The 25,152-nt window shown below is 42.4% G+C and overlaps 1 protein-coding gene across 2 annotated transcripts in view; it reads left to right on the top strand.

The window, feature by feature from the left end:
• Nucleotides 1–576: 576 nt before the first annotated feature.
• The window catches only part of LOC139407007 (palmitoyltransferase ZDHHC14-like), a 48,340-nt gene continuing 23,764 nt past the window's right edge, over nt 577–25,152 (top strand). For both annotated transcript variants that reach the window (XM_071150246.1, XM_071150247.1), the window contains exons 1-2: nt 577–1,481; nt 24,658–24,818. In XM_071150246.1, the coding sequence (XP_071006347.1) occupies nt 1,237–1,481; nt 24,658–24,818 (406 nt within the window). In that variant the 5' untranslated portion in view covers nt 577–1,236. The remainder of the gene's footprint in view (nt 1,482–24,657; nt 24,819–25,152) is intronic.

Here is a 25,152-nt window from a genome sequence, read left to right as displayed (position 1 = left end):
TCATAATTCTCCCACTGATCACAGAAAAACAATTTGACTGAGAGACATTGCAGGCTCTTTGTCCTCGCTCAGCTGTCCCACTTGCGTTTATTTGACAGCGATTACATTGTCCACATACCGTATCCTATTTTCCATATTCATACCACTTCTAACACCACGTTATTATGTATATGGGAATAGCTCATGTCAGAGAGTGTGGTAAAAATGCTAGCATAATCCTTTACTCAGGTATTATAAATTACAGGTCACACATCCTAATCAGATACTCATAATGCACCTGTTTATATATCCTAGATAGGTGCCCCACTAGCGCCATCTCTGGGTTGGCATTATGCCCATTATCTTAACAACTATGTTACCTCTACCAGCGACAACTATTAACGTGTACTATGTTACCTCTACCAGCTGAGTCCAGGTTGGATTATTGATGTTTCTAAATGTTGAAACAGAGCTTCGGGATTGTAGTTTACATGGTCCCATCAGTAAAGGGTGTTTATAGCTGAGAACCTTTGTGATTTGCATAATGCCTTGTTTAATGCCTTGGGTTCTCGAGAGCAAGGGCACGACGTTATTGCGCTGGCGGCTTGCAAGAAAAGCCGTGCCACCACTTCTAGGAAATCTAATCGGCGCTATTCTGCAGTAAAATCCTCGTCTTTTATTTGTCGGACATCCTCGTTGGAGAATGGCATTTTCTACACTTTGAGTGGCATGTGAAAAGCATTCTTCTCTTTTTAAGGACACTCGAAGGACGTATTTATGACTGGGTTTCTTCTCGCTTCCTCTCCAGATTTTTGATTTTCATTGTGTTTACATAAATCTGGCCACTTGACAGTGACATCGGTCGCCTAGGGTGGCTACAGGCAGTTAGTTTTTTTTTTTAACGCAATGGAAGTATTATTCAAACAATTGAGGTAATGATGTTTCTTTTCTCAGACAAAGTGGCATATCTGATCAAATTCAGGAGGATGCAAGGCCGAAGAGGAAACGTAATTTAAAAAGTAGGCTATGTTTTATTATTTGAATAAACGATCATCAGGATGTTTATTCTTCTTATCCCACTAACCGGAGTAGTGGAAATGTATTGTTCAGTAACGGAACTTTTCTTGCTCTGACAGCATTGCATCACCTCTGTGGCAAAGGAGTATCTCTGGAACAAGCACGGAGCACATCTTTACCCCCCATTTATCAGCTGCCCCTTGATTCTTTGTATTGTTGTAAAAGGTGCACTGTTTACAGATGTATCTCGGACTTGATGAGCCCGTGCGGGAATGCCAGTATAATCAGATCTGCACGCGCAACTCGTTACCTATGGAGACCTTAGGGCACAAAAAGAAGAAGATTCCCAGAAGGAAGTGGCAAGTCTTTCCCGGTCGAAATAGATTCTACTGTAATGGAAGGGTCATGATGGCGAGGCAGACCGGGGTCTTCTACCTAACCCTAGTCCTGATCATGGTCACCAGCGGGCTTTTCTTCGCGTTCGAGTAAGTTTAAATTACACACTACAGTTGCTCATGCAAGACCTTAACGTAATTCACTGGTGATGCACTGAGCACATTTGTGAGCAAGGGGTGGGCTATGTAACCGCAGTCAATTTGTTTTTAATATATTATATTATATTCGGAGTTCATTCGTCAATAGCTCTCAGATGCAAGGTCCTAGGATGATGATAATTATATAACTAGAATCAGATGATGGAAGAGAGCAAGGTACACCATTTCTTTTTACCGATGGTCAAACTCTTCCATTAACAGAGCCGAAAAGGAGGCGATATGCAATTTCTGGCGCTCAGGTGCTAGGGACCATCGTAAAAGTGCAATATCGGTTGCATTCCCATTCAAGAGGGTTAGCCCTATATCAACATTACACATTGCGTAGTGCCGAGTCGCTAAAGGGCCCAAAATGTTTATTAGTTACCTCTAACTACTAAGGGTGCTATATTCTATCTATCTATCTACAAAGATACCAGGTGAAATGCAGATGTAAAGCCACATAATGTGAGGTCACTTACCCCCCCCCCCCCATCCATGCTACATTCATTACAATTCCAGTTCACCACCCTGATTTTCACCTGAACTTTTCCTGATATTTTCAATAGCTCACTGTCCATATGAGTTACAGATATACAGACAAGTATGTTGGGTTCCTTGACATCTTATCAAAGGTACACCTCACAATTGATTCTCCAAAAATGTTCGCCTAGTACATCTGTGGTTATTAATTAACATACAGATCTAATTTTCAATAGCTTCCAGTCCAAATGACATACAGTGCCTTCGGAAAGTATTCAGACCCATTGACCTTTTCCACATTTTCTTATTATGTTACAGCCTTATTCTAAAATGGATAAAATCAAATAAAAATCTGCAGCAATCTACAAACTGACAAAGCAAAAACAAGTTTTTAGATTTTTTCAAATGTATTAAAAGTAAAAACAGAAATACCTTATTTACATACAGTACCAGTGAAAAGTTTGGACCCACCTACTAATTTTCTTTATTTTTACTATTTTCTACATTGTAGAATAATAGTGAAAACATAAACTATGAAATAACACATGGAATCAATCATGTAGTAACCAAAAAAGTGTTAAACAAATCAAAATATATTTTAGATTCTTCAAAGTAGCCGCCCTTTGCGTTGATGACAGCTTTGCACACTCTTGGCATTCTCTCAACCAGATTCACCTGGAATGCTTTTCCAACAGTCTTGAGGGAGTTCCCACATATGCTGAGCACTTGTTGGCTGCTTTTCCTTCACCCTGCGGTCCAACTCATACCAAACCATCTCAATTGGATTGAGGTCGGGTGATTGTGGAGGCCATGTCATCTGATGCAGCACTCCATCACTCTCCTTCTTGGTAAAATAGCCCTTACACAGCCTGGAGGTGTGTTGGGTCATTGTCCTGTTGAAAAACAAATGATAGTACCACTAAGCGCAAACCAGATTGGATGGCGTATCACTGCAGAATGCTGTGGTAGCCAAGCTGGTGAAGTGTGCGTTGAATTCTAAACAAATCACAGACAGTGTCACCAGCAAAGCACCCCCACACCATCACACCTCCTCCATGCTTCACGGTGGGAACCACACATGCGGAGATCATCCGTTTACCTGCTCTTTGTCTCACAAAGACACAGAGGTTGGAACCAACAATCTCAAATTTGGACTCATCAGACCAAAGGACAGATTTCCACCGGTCATAATGTCTATTGCTCGTGTTTCTTGGCCCAAGCAAGTCTCTTCTTCTCATTGGTGTCCTTTAGTAGTGTTGTTTTTTTTTGCAGCAGCAATTCAACCATGGAGACTTTTTCACGCTGTCTCCTCTGAACAGTTGATGTTGAGATGTGTCTGTTACTTGAACTCTGAAGCATTTTTTGGGCTGCAATTTCTGAAGCTGGTAACTCTAATGAACTTATCCTCTAAAGCAGAGGTAACTCTTGGTATTCCTTTCCTGTGGAGGTCTTCATGAGAGCCAGTTTCATCATAGCGCTTGATGTTTTTTTGCGACTGAACTTGAAGAAACTTTCAAAGTTCTTGAAATTTTCCTGGATTGACTGACCTTCATGTCTTAAAGTAATGATGGTCTGTAATTTCATTTTGCTTACTTGAGCTGTTCTTCCCATAATATGGACTTGGTATTTTACCAAATAGGGCTATCTTCTGTATACCACCCCTACATTGTCACAGCACAACTGATTGGCTCAAATGCATTAAGAAAGAAAGAAATTACACAAATTAACTTTTAACAACTGTTAATTGAAATGTATTCCTGGTGACCACCACATGAAACTGGTTGAGAGAATGCCAAGAAAGCTGTCATCAAGTCAAAGGGTGGTTACTTTGAAGACTCTGAAATATAAAATATGTTTTGATTTGTTTAACACCTTTTTGGTTACTACATGATTCCATATGTGTTATTTCATAATTTTGATGTATTCACTATTATTCTGCAATTTTGAAAATTGTAAAAATAAAGAAAAACCCTGGAATGAGTAGGTGTGTCCAAACTTTTGACTGGTACTGTACATATTCAGACCCGTTGCTATGAGACTCAAAATTGAGCACAGGTGCATCCTGTTTCCATTGATCATCCTTGAGATGTTTCTACAACTTGATTGGAGTCCACCAGTGGTAATATCAATTGATTGGACAAAATTAGGAAAGGCACACACCTGTCTATATAAGTTCCCACAGTTGACAGTGCATGTCAGAGCAAAAACCAAGCCAGGATTGTGTCGAGGCACAGATCTGGGTAAGGGTACCAAAAAAATTCTGCTGCATTGAAGGTCCGCAAGAACACAGGGGCCTCCATCATTCTTAAATGGAAGAAGTTTGTAACCATCAAGACTCTTCCTAGAGCCGGCCGGCCGGCCAACCAAACTGAGCAATCGGGGAGGAGGGCCTGGGTCACAGAGGTGACCAAGAACCCGGTGGTCACTCTGACAGAGCTCCAGAGTTCCTCTGTGGAGATGGGATAACCTTCCAGAAGGACAAACATCTCTGCAGCACTCCACCAATCAGGCTTTTATTGTAGAGTGGCCAGACAGAAGCCACTCCTCAGTAAAAGGCACATGATAGCCCGCTTGGAGTTTGCCAAAAGGCACCTAAAGACTCTCAGATCATAAGAAACAAGATTTTCTGGTGTGATGAAACCAAGATTGAAGTCTTTGGACTGAATGCCAAGCGTCACGTCTGGAGGAAATCTGGCACCATCCCTACGGTGAAGCATGGTAGAGGCAGCATCATGCTGTGGGAATGTTTTTCAGCGACAGGGACTAGGAGACTAGTCAGGATCGAGGCAAAGATGAACGGAGCAAAGTACAGAGAGATCCTTGATGAACACCTGCTCCAGAGTGCTCAGAGTGGGACATTGGAAATGGAACTGGGAATATGGCTCATTGGAAATATGACTGGGAATATGGCTGAATACAGACAGTGTAGTTATTCCCTCCGCAAGGCAATCAAACAAGAATGTCGGTATAGGGACAAAGTGGAATGGCAATTCAACAGCTCAGACACAAGACATATGTGGTGACCAACGTCTTTCTTTCAGACAAACTAAACACCTTCTTTGCCCGCTTTGGGGATAATACAGTGCCACCGCACAGCCCGCTACCAAGGACTGCGGGCCCCCCCTCTCCTTCTCTGTGGCCGACGTGAGAAAAACATTTAAACGTGTTAACCCTCGCAAGGCTGGGCTGGCATCCCATGCCACGTCCTCAGAGCGTGCGCAGACCAGCTGGCTGGTGTGTTTACGGACATATTCAATCTTTCCCTATACCAGTCTTCTGTCCCCACATGCTTCATGATGGCCACCATTGTTCCCGTACCCAAGAAGGCAAAGGTAACGGAACTAAATTACTATTGCCCCATAGCACTCACTTTTGTCATCAGGAAGTGCTTTGAGAGACTAGTCAAGGATCATATCACCTCCACCTTACCTGCCACCCTAGACCCACTTCAATTTGCATACCACCCCAATAGGTCCTCAGACGATGCAATCGCCATCACACTGCACACTGCCCTATCCCATCTGGACAAGAGGAATACCTATGTAAGAATGCTGTTTATTGACTACAGCTGAGCATTCAACACCATAGTACCCTCCAAGCTCATCATCAAGCTGGAGGCCCTGGGTCTCGACCCCAGCCTGTGTATTGGGTCCTGGACTTCCTGACAGGCTGCCCCCAGGTGGTGAAGGTAGAAAACAACATCTCCACTTTGCTGATCCTCAACACTGGGGCCCCACAAGGGTGCGTGCTCAGCCCCCTCCTGTACTCCCTATTCACCCATGACTGCGTGGCTATGCATGCCTCCAATTCAGTCATCAAGTTTGCAGACGACACAACAGTAGTGGGCTTGAATACCAACAACAACGAGACAGCCTACAGGGAGGAGGTGTGAGCACTCGGAGTGTGGTGTCAGGAAAACAACCTCTCACTCAACGTCAACAAAACAAAGGAGATGATCGTGGACTTCAGGAAACAGCTGAGGGAGCACCCCCCTATCCACATCGACGGGACAGCAGTGGAAAAGGAGGAACATTTTAAGTTCCTTGGCGTACACATCACGGACAAACTGAAATGGTCCACCCACACAGACAGCGTGGTCTTCAACCACAGGAAGCTGAAGAAAAACCCTCACAAACTTTTACAGCTGCACAATTGAGAGCATCCTGTCGGTCTGTATCACCACCTGGTACGGAAACTGCATCACCCACAACCGCAAGGCTCTCCAGAGGGTGGTGTAGTCTGCACAACACATCTCCGGGGGGAAACTGCCTGCCCTCCAGAACACCTACACCACCCGATGTCAAAGGAAGGCCAAAAAGATCATCAAGGACAACAACCACCCGAGCCACTGCCTGTTCACCCCGCTACCATCCAGAAGGCGAGGTCAGTACAGGCGCATCAAAGCTGGGACTGAGAGACTGAAAAACAGCTTCTATCTCAAGGCCATCAGACTGTTAAACAGCCATCATTAACACCGAGAGGCTGCTTGCCTACATACAGACTTGAAATCATTAGCAACTTTAAAAAATGGATCACTAGTCATTTTAATAATGCCGCTTTAATAATGTTTACATATCTTGCATTTCTCATCTCATATGTATAAGCTGTATTTTATGCCATCTATTGCATCTTTCCTATGCCGCTCGCTCATCGCTCATCCATATATTAATATGTACAGTTGAAATCGGAAGTTTACATACACTTAGGTTGGAATCATTAAAACTAGTTTTTCAACCACTCCACACATTTCTTGTTAACAAACTATAGTTTTGGCAAGTCGGTTAGGACATCTACTTTGTGCATGACACAAGTAATCTTTCTAACAATTGTTTACAGACTAATAATTTCACTTATAATTCACTGTATCACAATTCCAGTGGGTCAGAAGTTTACATACAATAAGTTGACTGTACCTTTAAACAGCTTGGAAAATTCCCGAAAATGATGTCATGGCTTTAGAAGATTTAGAAGATGTGTACCTGTGGATGTATTTCAAGGCCTACCTTCAAACTCAGTGCCTCTTTGCTTGACATCATGGGAAAATCAATCAGCCAAGGCCTCAGAAAAAAAATTGTAGACATCCAGAAGTCTGGTTCATCCTTGGGAGCAATTTCCAAACACCTGAAGGTACCACGTTCATCTGTACAAACAATAGTATGCAAGTATAATGGGACCATGCAGCCGTCATAATGCTTAGGAAGGAGACGCGTTCTGTCTCCTAGAGATGAATGTACTTTGGTGCCGAAAAGTGCAAATCAATCCCAGAACAAGAGCAAAGGACCTTGTGAAGATGCAGAAGGAAACGGGTACAAAAGTATCTATATCCACAGTAAAACGAGTCCTATATCAACATAACCTGAAAAGCTGCTCAGCAAGGATGAAGGCACTGCTCCAAAACCACCACTAAAAAGCCAGACTACGGTTTGCAACTGTATATGGGGACAAAGATCGTACTTTCCTGAGAAATGTCCTCTGGTCTGATGAAACAAAAATAGGACTGTTTGGCCATAATGACCATCATTATGTTTGGAGGAAAAAGGGGGAGGCTTGCAAGCTGAAGAACACCATCCCAACCGCGTAGCACGGGAGTGGCAGCATCATGTTGTGGGGGTGCTTTGCTGCAGGAGGGACTGGTGCAATTCACAAAATAGATGGCATATTGAGGGAGGAAAATTCTGTGACTATATTGATGCAACATCTCAAGCCATCCGTCAGGAAGTTGAAGCTTGGTTGCAAATGGGTCTTCCAAATGGACAATGACCCCAAGCATACTTCCAAAGGTGTGGCAAAATGGCTTAAGGACAACAAAGTCAAGGTATTGGAGTGGCCATCACAAAGCCCTGACCTCAATGCTATAGAAAATTTGTGGGCAGAACTGAAAAAACATGTGCGAACAAGGAGGCCTACAAACCTGACTCAGTTACACCAGCTCTATCAGGAGGAATGGGCCAAAATTCAGTGCCCGCTTGGAGTACATGTCCTGGTAATCCGTCTTGCCCTGCAACCTTGTGAATGTTGACCTGTTTAAAAGGTCTTACTCACATCGGCTACAGAGAGCGTGATCACACAGTCGTCCGGAACAGCTGATGCTCTCATGCATGCTTCAGTGTTACTTGCCTCGAAGCAAGCATACAAGTTATTTAACTTGTTTGGTAGGCTCGTGTCACTGGGCAGCTCTCGCCTGTGCTTCCTTTTGTAGTCTGTAATAGTTTGCGAGCCCTGCCACATCCGACGAGCGTTGGAGCCGGTGTATTACGATTCAATCTTAATGCTGTATTGACGCTTTGCCTGTTTGATTGTTCGTTGGAGGGCATAGTGGGATTTCTTATACGTGTTTGGGGTTAGAGTCCCGCTCCGTTTAAAGCGGCAGCTCTACCCTTTAGCTCAGTGCGGATGTTGCCTATAATCCATTGCTTCTGTTTGGGGTATGTGCGTACGGTCACTGTGGGGACAATGTCATCGATGCACTTATTGATGAAGCCAGTGACTGACGTGGTGTACTCCTCAATGCCATCGGAAGAATCCCGGGAACATATTCCAGTCTGTGCAAACAAAACAGTCCTGTAGCTTAGCATCTTTGTCATCTTTTATTGACCGGGTCACTGGTGCTTCCTGCTTTGGTTTTTGCTTTTAAGCAGGAATCAGGAGGATAGTATTATGGTCAGATTTGCCAAATGAAGGGCGAGGGAGAGCTTTGTACGTGTCTCTGTGTGTGGAGTAAAGGTGATCTAGAGTTTTTTTATTTTCCTCTGGTTGCACATTTAACATGCTGGTAGAAATGAGGTAAAACGGATTTAAGTTTCCCTGCATTAAAGTTCCCAGCCAGTAGGAGCGCCGCCTCTGGATGAGCGTTTTCCTGTTTGCTTATGGCCTTATACAGCTCATTGAGTGCGGTCTTCGTGCCAGCATCGGTTTGTGGTGGTAAATAGACAGCTATGAAAAATATATATATAAACTCTCTTGATAAATAGTAGGGTCTACAGCTTATCATAAGATACTCTACCTCAGGCAAGCAAAACCTTGAGACTTCCTTAATATTATATTTTGTGCACCAGCTGTTGTTTACAAATATACACAGACTGCCACCCCTTGTCTTACCGGAGTCAGCTGTTCTAACTTGCTGATGCAGCGTAAACCCCGCCAGCTGTATGTTATCCATGTCGTCATTCAGTCATGACTCGGTGAAACATAAGATATTACAGTTTTTAACCTTTTTGGGATAAGGGGCAGCATTTTCACTTTTTGATTAATAGCTTGCCCAGAGTGAACTGCCTCCTATTCTGTCCCAGATGCTAATATATGCATATTATTATTAGTATTGTATAGAAAACACTCTGAAGTTTCTAAAACTGTTTGAATGATGTCTGTGAGTATAACATAACTAAATGGCAGGCGAAAACCTGAGAAAAATTGAACCAGGAAGTGGGACATCTGAGGTTTGTAGTTTTTCAAAGCTTGGCCTACCGAATACACATTGAGATATGGATGAGCTTGCACTTCCTAGGTCTTCCACTAGATGTCAACCATCTTTAGAAACAGGTTTGAGGATTCTACTATAAAGGAGGGGCTCATGAGACCTCTTTGAGTCAGTGGTCTGGCAGAAAGCCTTGGTCTCATGACACGCGCTGCCGACAGAGTTACCTCTCGTTCCAGTGTTTTTCTGAAGACAAAGGAATTCTCCGGTTGGAACATTATTGATGTTTTATGTTAAAAACATCCTAACGATTGATTCCATACATCGTTTGACATGTTTCTAAAGGACTGTAACAGACATTTGAGTTTTTGTCTGGAGGAAGTGCCTGCGCCTCATGAAGATGGATTACTGGGCTGAACATGCTAACAACAAGTGGCTATTTGGACATAAATGATGGAACTTTATGGAACAAATCAGTCATTTATTGTCGAACTGGGATTCCTGGGAGTGCATTCTGATGAAGGTAATCAAAGGTAAGTGAATATTTATGGTGTTGTTTCTAACTTTGTTGATTCCAAAATGGCGGATATTCCTCTGGCTGTTTTGGGTTCTGAGCGCCGTTCTCAGATTATGCTTTTTCCTCAAAGTTTTTTGGAAATCTGACACAGCGGTTGCATTAAGGAGAAGTCTATCTTTAATTCTGTGAATGACACTAGTATCTTTTATCAATGTTTATTATGAGTATTTCTGCAAAATCACCGGATGTTTTGGAATCAAAACATTACTGCACGTAAGGCACCAATGTAAACTGAGATTTTTGGATATAAATATGCACATTATCAAACAAAACATACATGTATTGTGTAACATGATGTCCTATGAGTGTCATCTGATGAAGATTATCAAAGGTTAGTCATTAATTTTTTCTATATTTCTGCTTTTTGTGACTCCTATCTTTGGCTGGAAAAATGGCTGTGTTTTTTCGACTTGGCAGAGATCTAACATAATCATATGTTGTGCTTTAGCTGTAAAGCATTTTTGAAATTGGACACGATGGGTAGATTAATGTCCCGTTAGTAGGATATTTGTGATCGTAGCTCATCTATAGTTAATTTACGTCCCCTATATCTCTTTCTCATGCGAATGATTGGGATTTGGGACTTGCCAGGTGTCTGAAGTAAATCCTTCGCGTCCGACTCGTTAAAGAAAAAACTTTGTCCACTACGAGGTGAGTAATCGCTGTCCTGATATCCAGAAACATTATGTACAAAATAAGTTACAAATAACGTGAAAAAACACAGTTGGTTAGGGAACTGTAGAACAGCAGCCATCTTGTAGCGTCATACCCAAGAAAACTCGAGGCTGTAATCGTTGCTAAAGGTGCTTCAAGAAAGTACTGAGTAAAGCATCTGAATACTAATGTTAATGTGATATTTCAGTTGTTTGTTTTTTTATTAGCAAAAATGTTTTAAAAAAAATGTTTTTACTTTGTCATTATGGGGTATTTCGTGTAGATTGATGAGGAGGGGAAACAATTTAATTTTAGAATAAGGCTGTAACGTAACAAAATGTGGAAAAGGTGTGGGGTCTGAATACTTTCCGAATGCACCGTATGAAGTACATCTAAAAACCACTTGATGTTAGGTCAATGACATCCCTTCTTCATAGTACACTCATTAGAATTGCCATTTTTCATTTAACTGAAAATACATTAATATTTCCTGTCCATGTGAGCTACAGATCTACAGACAAGTGTGGTGGGTTCCTTGACCTCTCTTATCAAAGGTACACCTTTATTTTCTTAAAATTCAAAGTTTGATGTTCTGAAAAATACAATATACTCTACACTGAGCATTTTTATACAATTATTTGAGACTGGAGAACACAATGGGAGGGATCTTAGACTTTTCCTCCATACAGAATCTTTCTAGATCCTTGATATCCTTTGTATGTGAATATGGACTGCCCTCTTCAATTCAAACAACTGGTTTTTAATGGGGTTCAAGTCAGGAGACTGAGATGACCATTTCAAAATGTTGATTTTTTTTGTGTGGTGAATTTACCATATGTTTGTAGATTTGTATGTGTGCTTGGGGTTATTGTCTTGCTGGAAGATCTACTTAAAATAGCCCCATAACATATTTTACAGTTTCTCGATGCCAAAGAGCTCTATTTTCATATCATCGGACCATAGCACCCATCCCAAGTGCCAATGTTGTTTATCAAACTCCAGGCGGAGTTTGACATTGTTTTACTTTTAATTATATCAATCAATAGTGAGCTCACCCGTAATGTGATGAATTGTAAATAGTAATTGCTATTAGGTCATTCATATTCTGGTTTCTGTCACCCGAGAGATCTAAATATGACCGCTTGTGTCACGTCAATCTTTCCTCAGTTAGCTCTAGGACCAATGTAGCCTACATTTTCCGGTTTGGATGATTGTGTTATGCAGTCGCTACTTCTGCAAATGTCTAAACAGGGATCACTGTAGATTGTTCATATCCGTGTGTTGGTACTTGTCAAAGGGTTAAACCAACTTTGTTTTCCCCACAACAATTTACTTTTAAAATATGAACTTGTTTATTTTTTATGGATTTTATGTGAAAAAATACATGCTCAAAAAACATAAGTAGGCCTATGATCGGAGCAGGAGTAGATGTGACAGTACCCCTCCTGACGTACGGCTACAGCCGCAGGATAACGCTGACCAGGGGGACGGCCCCGATGGCGAGGAGTGGGCTGGTCCGGACCGCGGAGGTGGAAATCGCAGGCAATGTTGGGATCCAGGATGTCTTCCACCGGGACCCAACAGCGCACCTCTGGACCGTACCCCTCCCAGTCCACCAGGTACTGGATCCAACCCCCACGACGTCAGGAGTCCAGGAGGGACCTGACAGCATAGGCGGGGCTCCCATCAATATCCAGGGGAGGTGGAAGGGCGTCGCGGAGGACGGCACCAGCCAGTGGACCAAACCTCCTCTGCTTACCTGAACCACCCGTCCACCGCAGGAGTTTCGGTCTGGCTCGGGGTCCATGGAGCCAGGGCTGGCTGATATCCCAGGACACACTGGAAGGGGGTCAGCCTGGTGGAGGAGTGACGCTGTGAATTCTGGCCGTACTCTGCCCAGGGAAGGAACCTGGCCCATTCCCCCTGGCAGTGACTCCTAAGGAACCTCCCCAGCTCCTGGTTCATCCTCTCTACTTGCCCGTTGGACTGAGGCCGGTACCCGGGTGTGAGGCTTATCGTGACCCCCAGCTTCTCCATGAAGGCTTTCCATACCCGTGACGTGAATCGCCTCCTGGGGACTCAGTCAAGACAGACTGGTCTGCATTACAACAGATAGGGGTGCGAACGTGGTGAAGGCCGCTCAAATCAACAAATGGACGCGACTGCAATGTTTTGGACATCGTCTGCACTTGGCCATTGGTAAGTAACCTTGCCAATTGTGTATATTGAAGTGATTGGTTAGATGAAACTAAATGTGCATTTTTTTATCAACTGATTAAGTTAAATATTACATTTTGTATATAACTAAAGGGATTATTGTGATTTTAAAATTGTATTCAAATCTCTTACAACCTACCCCAGCACAAGTTGGTGACAGAGTCGCCTACCAGGTAGGGATCATGTCAAAAGATGGTGCAAAGGATACTGGAGCAGGAGAAAGACATTTCGCAGGTCTTGTCCAGTGACCAGAAGACCCGGCACTTAGCTCCCACCTATACTGATATAGATGTTCTTGAGTCCATCAACCAGATATTGACCCCACTCCTAGAATTCACAGATGCTCTGTCTGGTGAGTCCTATGTCAGTGTGTCTTATCTGAAGCCAGTACTACACCTGTTCAATACAGAGGTCATGAAACCTGATGGTGAAACAGAGCTCACCCAAACCATCAAAACGATATGATGACCTAGCCACAGATGACCTCCTGGACATAGCCTCGTTGGTTGACCTTCGGTTTAAAACGCATTACATCAAAGAGGAGAAAGTGGGCCACATAATAGCAAGAGCTGTCTCAGAGATGGTCAATGAGGGACATGAAAGCCCAGCACAGGGAGACGTTGCTGCTGCTTCACCACAACTGCCAGCTAAAAAGAGAAATTAATTGGGCAGTTTAAAAAAAAATCCATGCTCCATCACCACAGGTCTTACTGAAATCCAGCTGGTAGAGAAGGAACTCAGCTGCTACCTTCAGTCTCCTGATGCTGACAGTGAAACCAATCCACTGAACTGGTGGAAGATCCACCAAAAAAACGTTCCCAAAGTCAGCCACCTAGCAAAGCACTACCTGTGCATTCCTGTGACCAGCTCCCCCTCAGAGCGCGTTTTTAGCACAGGTGGCAACTGCCATAGGGCAAAAAGCCAGAGATCGTAGACAGACTTGTCTTTCTTGCTTGTAACTTGTAAGACAGCAACTACCCCAACTTCAATTGTGATATGCCATTAGGCTAACAGTTATAATGCATATTGCCTTGCACTATTTGTTTAAAAAATATATATATTTGCTGTTCACAACTTATAAGGGTTTATAGCTTTTAAAAAAAGTGGAGTTAATGTTATTTGTGAGTTATTCTACTACTGACAATAAATAAGAAATATTAAAGCGTTTGGTTTGTTCAGGAATTCTTGAGTCTGAAGCAGATATGCACCTTTTAAACATTATTTGATCAATATTGTGATAATTATCGTTATCGAATGAAAAAAAAATAGTAGTATTCTAGTAGTATTTTAGTAGTATGCACATGGATACAATTTCTGTGGGTTACCTTGACGTTGGGACAGAACGGCCCCCACGCCCACTTCTGAAGTGTCTACCTACACCTCGAAGGGCAGTGTAGGATCTGGGTGTTTCAGCAAAGGGGCAGAGGTGAAGTATACGGAAGGCCTCATTGACTGCAGGACTTCACACCAACTTACGGGGACCACCCTTGAGGTGGGAGGAGAGGAGGAGAGGCGATGGAGCTGAAGTTCCTAATGAAGCGGCAGTAGAAGTTGGCAAACCCCAAAAACCGCTGTAGCCCCTTTATGGTGGTTGGGACTGGCCATGACCTGACTGCATCCCACCTTCCTCTCCATCATAACTCCCTATGGACTGATCCTAAGAAGGAGACAGCGACCTGATGCAACTGGCACTTCTCCGCTTTCACATACAGGTGATTCTCCAGGAGTTGTTCCAGGACTACTCTGACGTTGGCGATGTAATCCCCCAAGGTGACCGAGTAGACCAGGATGTCGTTGATATACACAACCACCTCCTGGCACCCGAGCATGTCCCAGAACACCTCGTTAACGAATGCCTGGAACACTGACAGAGCATTGGCTAATCCATAAGGCATCACCAAGTACTCATAGTGACCAGACATTGTGCTGAATGCCGTTTTCCATTCATTCCCCTCCCGGATGCGGATCAGATTGTAGGCCATTCATTCCCCTCCCGGATGCGGATCAGATTGTAGGCACTCCGTAGGTCCAATTTGGTATTTTAAAAAACGGGCACCACTGAGCTGTTCGATCGTGGACAGCATAAACGGGAGAGGGTAGCGGTACTTGGTGGTGATGGAATTGAGTCCTCTGTAATTGATGCACGGGTGTAGATCTCCGTCCTTCTTGGCAACGCAGAAGAAGCCCGCCAACTCAGGGGAGGTGGACGTTCGGATGAAACCCCGTTGGAGAGCCTCCTGGATGTACTCCTCCATGGCCTTGGTTTCAGCCACCGACAGAGGGTAGATGCGGCTGGGCGGAGGCGTAGAGCCTGCAAGCAGGTCGATGCTACAGTCCCAGGGGCGATGAGGACAGTAACAGACAGGTGGCGCAGGTCTTGGAGAAAAATCTCCTGGAGATCCTGGTTATACTGAGTAACGGGTCTGATAACTTATGTAAATATTATATTTCCGTTTTTATTTTTAATACATTTGCAAATATTTCTACAAACCTGTTTTTGCTTTGTCGTTATGGGGTATTGTGTGTAGAATGATGAGGGAAAAACGATTTCATGAATTTTAGAATAAGGATGTGATGTAACAATATGGAAAAAGGGGAAGGCGTCTGAATACTTTCTGAATTTTTATTTGGAAATGTTTTTTTATTTCACCTTTATTTAACCAGGTAGGCCAGTTGAGAACAAGTTCTCATTTACAACTGCGACCTGGCCAAGATAAAGCAAAGCAGTGCAACACAAACAACAACACAATACAATAGATCAAGTCTATACACAGTCTGTGCAAATGAGGTAGGATAAGGAAGGTAAGGCAATAAATAGGCCATAGTGGCGAAATAATTACAGTATAGCAATTAAACACTGGAGTGATAGATGTGCAGAAGATGAGTGTGCAAGTAGAGATACGGGGGTGCAAAGGAGCAAAATAAACCAAATAAATAACAATATGGGGATGAGGTAGATGGATGGGCTATTTACAGATGGGCTATGTACATGTGCAGTGATCTGTGAGCTGCTCTGACAGCTGGTGCTTAAAGTTAGTGAGGGAGATATGAGTCTCCAGCTTCAGTGATTTTTGCAATTCGTTCCAGTCATTGGCAGCAGAGAGTTGGAAGGAAAGGCTGAATGCAGTGTACATAAATCTTAACTAAGTCAGCAAGACTCATAGTCATCCTCTGTGATCCTTCACACGATGAAGGTCTGTGAAACATTTCCATAGATCTCTAAGCTTCCTTTTTATTCAAATTGTTTTAATATAAATATTTAAACAATACAAAACATACACATACAAATGACAACAGACGCATACAAACATCCACAACATCACCCCTGCCCAGACCCACCTGCTTACACCTCCATCCATCTCCAGCACCCGTGTCACTCTCCGCCACATGGCCTCAAACTGCAGCATTTTGTTTCTCTCAGTCGCCCATGCACTTTCAACATTTAGATAATAAAGTATTTGACTTTTCCATTTTTTTAACGATGGAGCATTGGTTGATTTCCAGTTTTGAAGTATACTTTTTTTCAAGATTATTGAGGAGAAAAGGATCGTCCAACCCATCGATCTCTAATTTCTGCAGGTTTCCAAAGGGTCATTTTTAAAGGTTTACATAATTGCAATCAAAACGGGTTCCAATTAAGAACCTTTTTGGATTTGCTTAGTGTATCAGCCTGAAAAGCCTGCAATTCAATGGCCTACTCATTGAGTGCTAAAATGTCACCAATATAAGGCAATTAAGTCACATACACAGATGTCTTCAATTAGAATTGCTCATGACAGCTTGTAAATGCCCAATGTTATCACATGCAAATTCATTCATTTGACATCAATGGTAATATGCAGAGAGTCGAGGGATGACTGACAGAGATTTTCCTGTCTCTCTCCCCATCCCCCACCTTTCCCTCTGTGGTCTTTCATTCCTCCCACATTCCATACCAAAACATGGCACCGTAGTGTTCCCGTTTCCGTAGTAACAGTTTCCTCTTGAGCTCTTTGTGTCCTGTCGAACCAACAGCTTGCAAGGCAACTGGAGGAGAGTCACCGATTAGTCCCCGTTTGATTTAGGTTGTATCCTGTTCCCTATATAGTGCACTACTTTTGACCAACGTCCTTGGTGTTTTCCCTATTTTGTTGAATTACAACCTGTAATTATAAAGGATTTTTATTTGGATTTCATGTAACGGACATACACAAAATAGTCCAAATTGGTGAAGTGAAATGAAAATAATTACTTGTTTCAAAAAATTGTGCGTCCATTTGTATTCACCCCCTTTGCTATGAAGCCCCTAAATAAGATCTGGTGCAACCAATTACCTTCAGAAGTCACATAATTAGTTAGATTGCACACAGGTGGACTTTATTTAAGTGTGAAATGATCTGTCACATGATCTCAGTATATATACACCAGTTCTGACAGGCCCCAGAGTTTGCAACACCACTAAGCAAGGGGCACCAGCAAGCAAGCGGCACCATGAAGACCAAGGAGCTCTCCAAACAGGTCAGGGACAAAGTTGTGGAGAAGTACAGATCAGGGTTTGGTTATAAAAAAAATATCAGAAACTTTGAACATCCCACAGAGCACCATTAAATCCATTATAAAACAATGGAAAGAATATGGCACCACAACAAACCTTGCCAAGAGAGGGCCGCCCACCAAAACTCACGGACCAGGCAAGGAGGGCATTAATCAATCAGAGAGGCAACAAAGAGAAGTATTGCTGCAAAGCTCCACAGCGGAGATTGGAGTATCTGTCCATAGGACCACTTTAAGTCTAACACTCCACAGAGCTGGGCTTTACGGAGGAGTGGCCAGAAAAGCCATTGCTTAAAGAAAAAAATAAGCAAACACATTTGGTGTTTGCCAAAAGGCATGAGGGAGACTCCCCAAATGTATGGAAGAAGGGACTCTGGTCAGAGGAGACTAAAATGTAGCTTTTTGGCCGTCAAGGAAAACTCTGTCTGGCGCAAACCCAACACGTCTCATCACCGCGAAAACACCATCCATGCTGTGGGGATGTTTTTCATCTGGGAAACTGGTCAGAGTTGAAGGAATGATGGATGGTGCTAAATACAGGGAAATTCTTGAGGGAAACCTGTCTGTCTTCCAGAGATTTGAGACTGGGATGGAGGTTCACCTTCCAGCAGGACAATGGCCCTAAGCATACTGCTAAAGCAACACTCGAGTGGTTTAAGGGAAAGCATTTAAATGTCTTGGAATGGCCTAGACAAAGCCCAGACCTCAATCCAATTGAGAATCTGTGGTATGACTTAAAGATTGCTGTAGACCAGCGGAACCCATCCAACTTGAAGGAGCTGGAGCAGTTTTGCCTTGGAGAATGGGCAAAAATCCCAGTGGCTAGATGTGCCAAACTTATAGAGACATACCCCAAGAGACTTGCAGCTGTAATTGCTGCAAAAGGTGTCTCTACAAGTATTGACTTTGGGGGGGTGAATAGTTATGCACGCTCAAGTTTTCTATTTTTTTGTCTTATTTCTTGTTAGTTTCACAAAAACTATTTTGCATCTTCAAAGTGGTAGGCATGTTGTGTAAATCAAATGATACAACCCCCCCCCCCCCCCCCAAAAAAAAAATATTTTAATTCCAGGTGGTAAGGCAAAAAAACAGGAAAAATGCCAAGAGGGGTGAATACTTTCGCAAGCCACTGTACATAGGGAATAGGGTGACATTTGGGATGCAGTCAGCCTTGGTTTCTGTTGGTTGTGTTTGACTCAAGGATAAGACTAAAGTAATTACAATCCTCTAGCCTGAGTGAAGAGCCAAAACATTCATCCGTTTATAGTCCAACATGCTCTGGGATTTGCCTGGGAAACATAGCACAAATGGTCAAATGAATGTGTCGTGATTCAACCATGGAATGGATCAACTGCCGGTTAACGTTTGCATGTTGTTTTGTGATTTTTTGCATAGAGCATCAGAAAATGAAATGACGGAAAGACGATCATGTCTGAATGTTTTCACTTCTCCTCTTCTCAAGGCTGAGAAACATTCATTTGATTCATGGGGATACATTTATAATAATAGGGCCCAGAACACCATTGCCTGAAATTTGGGGTCCAGAAGATACTGTCCTTGTGTATTTTTAAGCTTTCATTCAGACTATTTTTCCAGTACAGTTTCTAAGACTGTCCATATTCCATAGTCTGTATACCAAGGGCACAGTCCTTTTACAAAGGCAGTGGGATAGAGAAATGCAGCTATATACTGTAGATTCAAAGACTCGCTACAATGTCCCTACCCAACCTTTCCCTCCACTGTGTGCCAGATTCACCAGATTCAAGCCCTCTGACAATTATCCCTGTTTTGGGTAAAATGCCAACAACAACATTGGGAAAGGGGTATACCTAGTCAGTTGTATAACACTGAATGCCTTCAACTGAAATGTGCCTTCCGCATTTAACCCAACCCCTCTGAATCAGAGAGGTGCGGGGGGCTTCCATAATCAACATCCACGTCTTCTTGGTTGATAACCTCCTCCTTAGAAGGACAAAAAAAGGAAGGACTAAGCTACTACTTGGAAACTTTCTGCAGCTATTTCCAATCCCAATTATGACGGACTGATAAGGTCTCTGGGTTTCGGTCTAATTCAATTCCTGTGTAGCCGCCTCACAGTGCTAAAGTGGCAGCTATACTGCTCTCATATCAGTCAACACTGACTATGCAGCAGTAAGTGGATAAAAGCATGGTATTTCACTTCATGACTACTACCATTTAAGATTTAATGTAGTTTTAGAGGTGCTCCTCTACCCTCACTGCCTAGGCTATAACCTGAAACCAATGAATCAAACCTGAGCTCAACATAACCCCCCCCCCCCATGAAATGATGGAGATCTCAATGTCTGATATTGGAACAACACATAGAGCACTTTATTAAGGGAACCTACATGGGGTTATTTCATGAAAGATTTTGATTTGGATATTGTACCCACTAAAATATGAATGGACATCCAATCCTCGTTCTAATCAAATCGTTGTATAATAGATAATACTCAATCTAATTTAGGAAGGAACATTCCAAATCTTTCCCAAACGTTTATGTTATGGGCTGCGTCCCAAATGGCACCCTACTTACTGCACAGTGCAGTAGTTTTGACCAAGATGCCATTTGGGACGCACCCACGATCTGAGAATGACTGAAGTCTTGTGAGAGGAGCCATAAGTGGAGTATTTGATGAATCTCCCCCACCAAGCCCAGAATAACAGGATCTGGGGCTGTTCTTACTAACCCCTAGGACCAGTCGCTCTGTCCTCTCACTCAGTCTTGCAGACAGAGGTAAAGTTCTTAATGGTAAGGTTGCCTAAGAATATGGATCATCAGTACTAATGGATGTTTTAAAGATATCGACCAGAGTGCTGAAGGTAAGATATTAGTGATGTGGGAAAAATTGATACAGCAGTATCATTTTTTTTTTTACGATATCAATTTATATGACAAAGTGTTGATTCAAAAAATAAAATGGAAAAAAACGTTTCTTTATTCGTTAAGATGTTACCGTTAAAGGGGCAATCTGCAGTTGCTACGTCCATTTTTTTAGACCTTTAAATGGATGATATGTACCAGTTGATTCTTGAAGAATATAACTTAGATGCCTATGAGCTTAGTTCAACTGTCCTACCCCATCAGAACCCAAAATATAAGCTTGTTTTTGTCTTTGTTTGTAAACTAGGTAAATATAAACAAACACTGTATAATTTTGATATCGTGGATGGTCGGTCCTTGTATCCATAACTCTGTCCATGAGTTTGAGAATGGTTACATTTCTCTAGCCCCATCCCTCCGTGTTCTACCAAAATAGTGGCTTAGAGACTGCTTTGTTATTGTTTGAACTGCAGATTTCCACTTTAAATGGTGAGCTAATATGTTTTGAGTACTTATGTCCATGACTGATCAAACTCATTTTCTCATGACTTTCTCTTGTCCCTCTACAGGAGAAATATAGCGACCAATGTTTGGAACAGTGAATTGCATTGAAATTGCCATATTGAATCGTAATACATATAGAATTGTCATACATATAGAATCTAGGGCTGTCCCAGACCAAAATGTTGTCTGTTCTTTTGACCAATCAATTGGCACCATTTTTATATATATATATATATATACCCTATGTGTTTTAATAAAATCAACTATATGCACTGAGCTTGATGCTTTAAGTGCACTGTTTGAATAAATAATTAAGACACACAAATGACTTGAGGGAGCCAGAGATCAAGATAACCCCAAGGAAAAAAACTGTTCCTGACCCTCCTGCTCCTGCTGGCCTTCACAGATTTTGCCATTATGCTCCTGAAGTTGCTGGTAATAGGCTACACCAGGGGGTTGGAAAGCTTTTTCATGGGGAGTGCTAACTTGGCAATTTATACGTTTTTTTTTCCACATACACAATTTATCTTACAATTTCTAACCGATCTGCATGCCAGTTATGATTTTCATATACACATTTCCGTGGAACACTTCAATTATAATAATGTATTTTTGTACTATTATGGGTATATAAAAAAAAGCATCCATAAAGCCAACAAATAAAAACACTGTAGGTAGAAAATATCATGATTTAAAAAGAAATATCCTATAGCCCTAAATCACATTGGCTACACATGGAGGTTTGTTCATGTTCTTTCAATCACATTCATCTCTCTACTCTGCCTGTCTGCATCGAACTGGAAACATATCAACTATCAACTGGGTCCGGCCCTCTGGTCGCTCTAGCAAACTTGAAACATTGTATCAACTATTCTGGGCACTCAGTTTACCCCTGCAGTGAGCTCCAGACTTCGCAGAACTTCGCAAGGGTTAAGAAAGTAGCGTAATCAGGTATTTTATGACGTTTTCACTGCATGATATTTTCCCCTTTCACACCGAGGCTTGGTGGTTATAAGGGAGAGAGCTGGTAAGAATTGTCAAATACATTGAGGAGCTATTGTATATCATTGTCAATGGATGTAAAAAACAGACTTGGTTTACTTGCTGTTTGAGGCGAAGAAAAAAATAATTTGAGAAGCTCCACAGCTCATTAGCAGTGGTGAGTTAAGACAATCAGAAAAACGATCAGACATCCCCAAATGTGTACATTTGCGCGCAGGCCAGGTAGCCTAAGTTTACTCCCATGCATAATCAGATGCGCGTCTTTACTCAACATTGACAGGAGCGCCAAAAATAAGACAATTCTTGAATTGACAACTCGTAAATGGAATGAAATAAACCAAAACTTGTTTCTCACAAGTGTAGCATAGGTTGTGAGCTCTGCCAACAACATGTCCACTCCGACGATGAGAACGGTAAACGACTGTATGCATTAACAGAAATGACTGTAACCAAACAAACATTGTAGATGAGAAAATATGGGAATTAACGGTAAATGTATTACTGGTGATATATGTAATGAGGAATTGATAGTCACTAACAATAAAAGGGCTAATAATTCACACAATTAAGTTATGAAACAATGGATGTGCACAAACTGGCCGGAGAGAGACGCGCCTTGTGCAGAGAGATGGACCGAGCCATCATCGCGGCCTCCGCAATGAATTAGTCCACGCTTAATGTCCACCAGATGCATCATAGTCTTGCTTTCCGGCGGATGTCATTCATTTTCAATGGAGCAGTACGCAACATTACGTTCGGGGTGCCTCACTAGGCTGCGTACTACATTCATTCAATGTGTTCAACTTGTGTGTTGCTTTACCGTGCGGTGGTACAAACGGGAGTACACACAGACGCCAACTACCTAGCTTTTAGAGAGTTGAAAAGCGAAGTACATGTGCCTCAGGTACATAAAATGCGGGTTCGACAAAACAAAACACATGCTTCTGGTGGATATTGGGCATGACATATTTTTGATAAATTTGCGACCGCAAACGAAATGAAATCTCGGGTCAGCCCTAATAGAATCGCAATACAAATCGTACCTGCATCGTGATAATATCGTATCGGGGGCTTCCTGGAGTGTACTATTTGCATTAGAGCTGAATCCACAGCAGACAGCCAGTGGCTGTTGTTGTGGGAGGCCATTCCATTTGAATGGAAAAATGTATATAAGGCCATAACATATTTATGGAAAGCGCCCAGTCCAGGGGGTGTACTTGTAGCGTACATAATGCTACCTCACGCTATAAACAGGAGATTGGCCTACAGGGCAGGAGCTTTTCTGGCTCAGACAAGGCTTACTTTTACTTTATATATTTTTAAATTGCACAGAAGGTCATGCCCTTTGTATGGTAAAATTCACGTAGCGCCATACCATTGCCATAGCGTAGCCTAGTGGTTAGAGTGTTGGACTAGTAACCGGAAGGTTGCAAGTTCAAAACCCCCGAGCTGACAAGGTACAAATCTGTCGTTCTGCCCCTGAACAGGCAGTTAACCCACTGTTCCTAGGCCGTCATTGAAAATAAGAATATGTTCTTAACTGACTTGCCTAGTAAAATAAAAAATAATAAAATATGCATAGAATGTGCTACTAGATACACAGACAGCAGCAGGCTTTGAGAAGAGAAGATATATCTATAAATAATGTGAAAATAAAAACGAGGGCGTACCTTTCATTTCATGGCTTTGTCACGGATGCCAGTCGAGTAAGATGCTTGGAAATGGTTTTTCTTCTCAGCCCTAGGCCAGTAGATTTCAGTCAGTGGATGCATTCCAAATGGCCCCATATTCCCTATATCCTCCTGAGACCCAAAATAAAAAATAAGTTTGGAATACACTTATTTATTTTTTTGTATAAGAAGTGTTTGGGGTGGGAAACAACATTTTACGAAGAAAAAAAGTTAGAAAATATTGTTATTTATCTTTTATTGTATGTGCAAAATTGTCTTATGTCGTGGTTATTAGGATGTAAACATGAACACATTTACATTAAAGCACAGAGTTTCTAAACCCAGAGGCGCAACATAGCTAGACTCCCGGGAAAGCTTGCAAAACAGGCGAAACAGACCAGGCCGGGGTTTGAGAAGTCAATGAGAGAAGTGAACAATTCTTCTTAAGTTGTTCATTTTCTTAAACTAAAGAAAGGCACAACCTAGATTTGAACCAATGTCTTAAGTAGTTGAACATGTTATTACTCCAACCTCATGAAAGTGACACACTGACACGTTTTCATCATCAAAAACAACTTTATATCGAAGGAGTGTGTGTAATTAATTCATCAAACTTATTTAAAAATTTCTATAATATATGCTAATTTTGATGGCAGACATTTTTTTAAGAACCAAGAAGATAAAGTTGTCAAGGTCACACCCACACACATCTCACTGAATACTGTGGCTTATATGGCCTCAGAGATACAGACCAAGAACTGACGTTCACTAGAGAAGACAAAAATGAAATGCTGGGTCTCAGGAGGATAAAATTGTGCACTACTTTTCACCAGAGCCCTATGGGGTGTGTTGAATTGTGCCACTGAAAAGCAGGCTATTCATTTTCACTTTCCAGGAAGGCCATTACTCATTGGCCCTGGCCGTCTTGTCTTGTCACCTAATGAAGTCAGATACAAAGGACATGACAGTAGTGCTTTAATGTGATCGCACTAACCAACATCTGTTCATGAACAAAACACTGGGATTGGGATAAGTGAGTTAGCTAATCAAATAATTACTGTCTGTGCGTGTCTGTCTGTGTGTGTGTGCGTGCATGTCTGTTTGTCCTAACAGTTTTATTAGTTGTAAACATTCCACCCACTCAAATACAGAGACCACACTAAGAACAGCTACCAATTAGGCCTACGTACTTTTCCATTCTTAAACCTTTCTTTTTATCTTCTCTCGTGCAGCTGTCCGTTCCTGGCGTCCAACCTGACCCCAGCCATCCCAGTGATCGGAGGGGTGTTGTTTTTCTTTGTGCTGGGGATGCTCTTCAGGGCCAGCTTCAGTGACCCGGGGGTCCTGCCCCGCGCCACGCCCGACGAGGCTGCCGACCTGGAGAGACAAATAGGTAACTATGGAGACGACCTCCTTTCCTGACGGTCCAGAGTCCAGGGGATGGTTTCCCAAATGGCACCCTATTCCCTATATAGTGTATGTGAGTAGTATACTAATTTTGACCAGAGGTGGGTTTTGGTCAAAAGTAGTCCGAGGTCCTGGTCAAAAGTAGTGCATTATGTAGGGAATAGGGTACCATTTGAGATGCAACCCTCTATCACAGGAGCAAGCCACTAGTTCTGTTTTGTTATGAGATCCAATCCAATGCGTACCAAGAAGAAATCAGTCAGTGATTTTCAATTAGCAAAATCTGTGCTATACAGACAGAACAATCTGGACTTGGACCA

This window comes from Oncorhynchus clarkii, chromosome 4, assembly GCF_045791955.1.
Source record: "Oncorhynchus clarkii lewisi isolate Uvic-CL-2024 chromosome 4, UVic_Ocla_1.0, whole genome shotgun sequence".
Lineage (NCBI taxonomy): Eukaryota > Metazoa > Chordata > Actinopteri > Salmoniformes > Salmonidae > Oncorhynchus > Oncorhynchus clarkii.
This window is presented reverse-complemented; position numbering and strand designations above follow the sequence as displayed.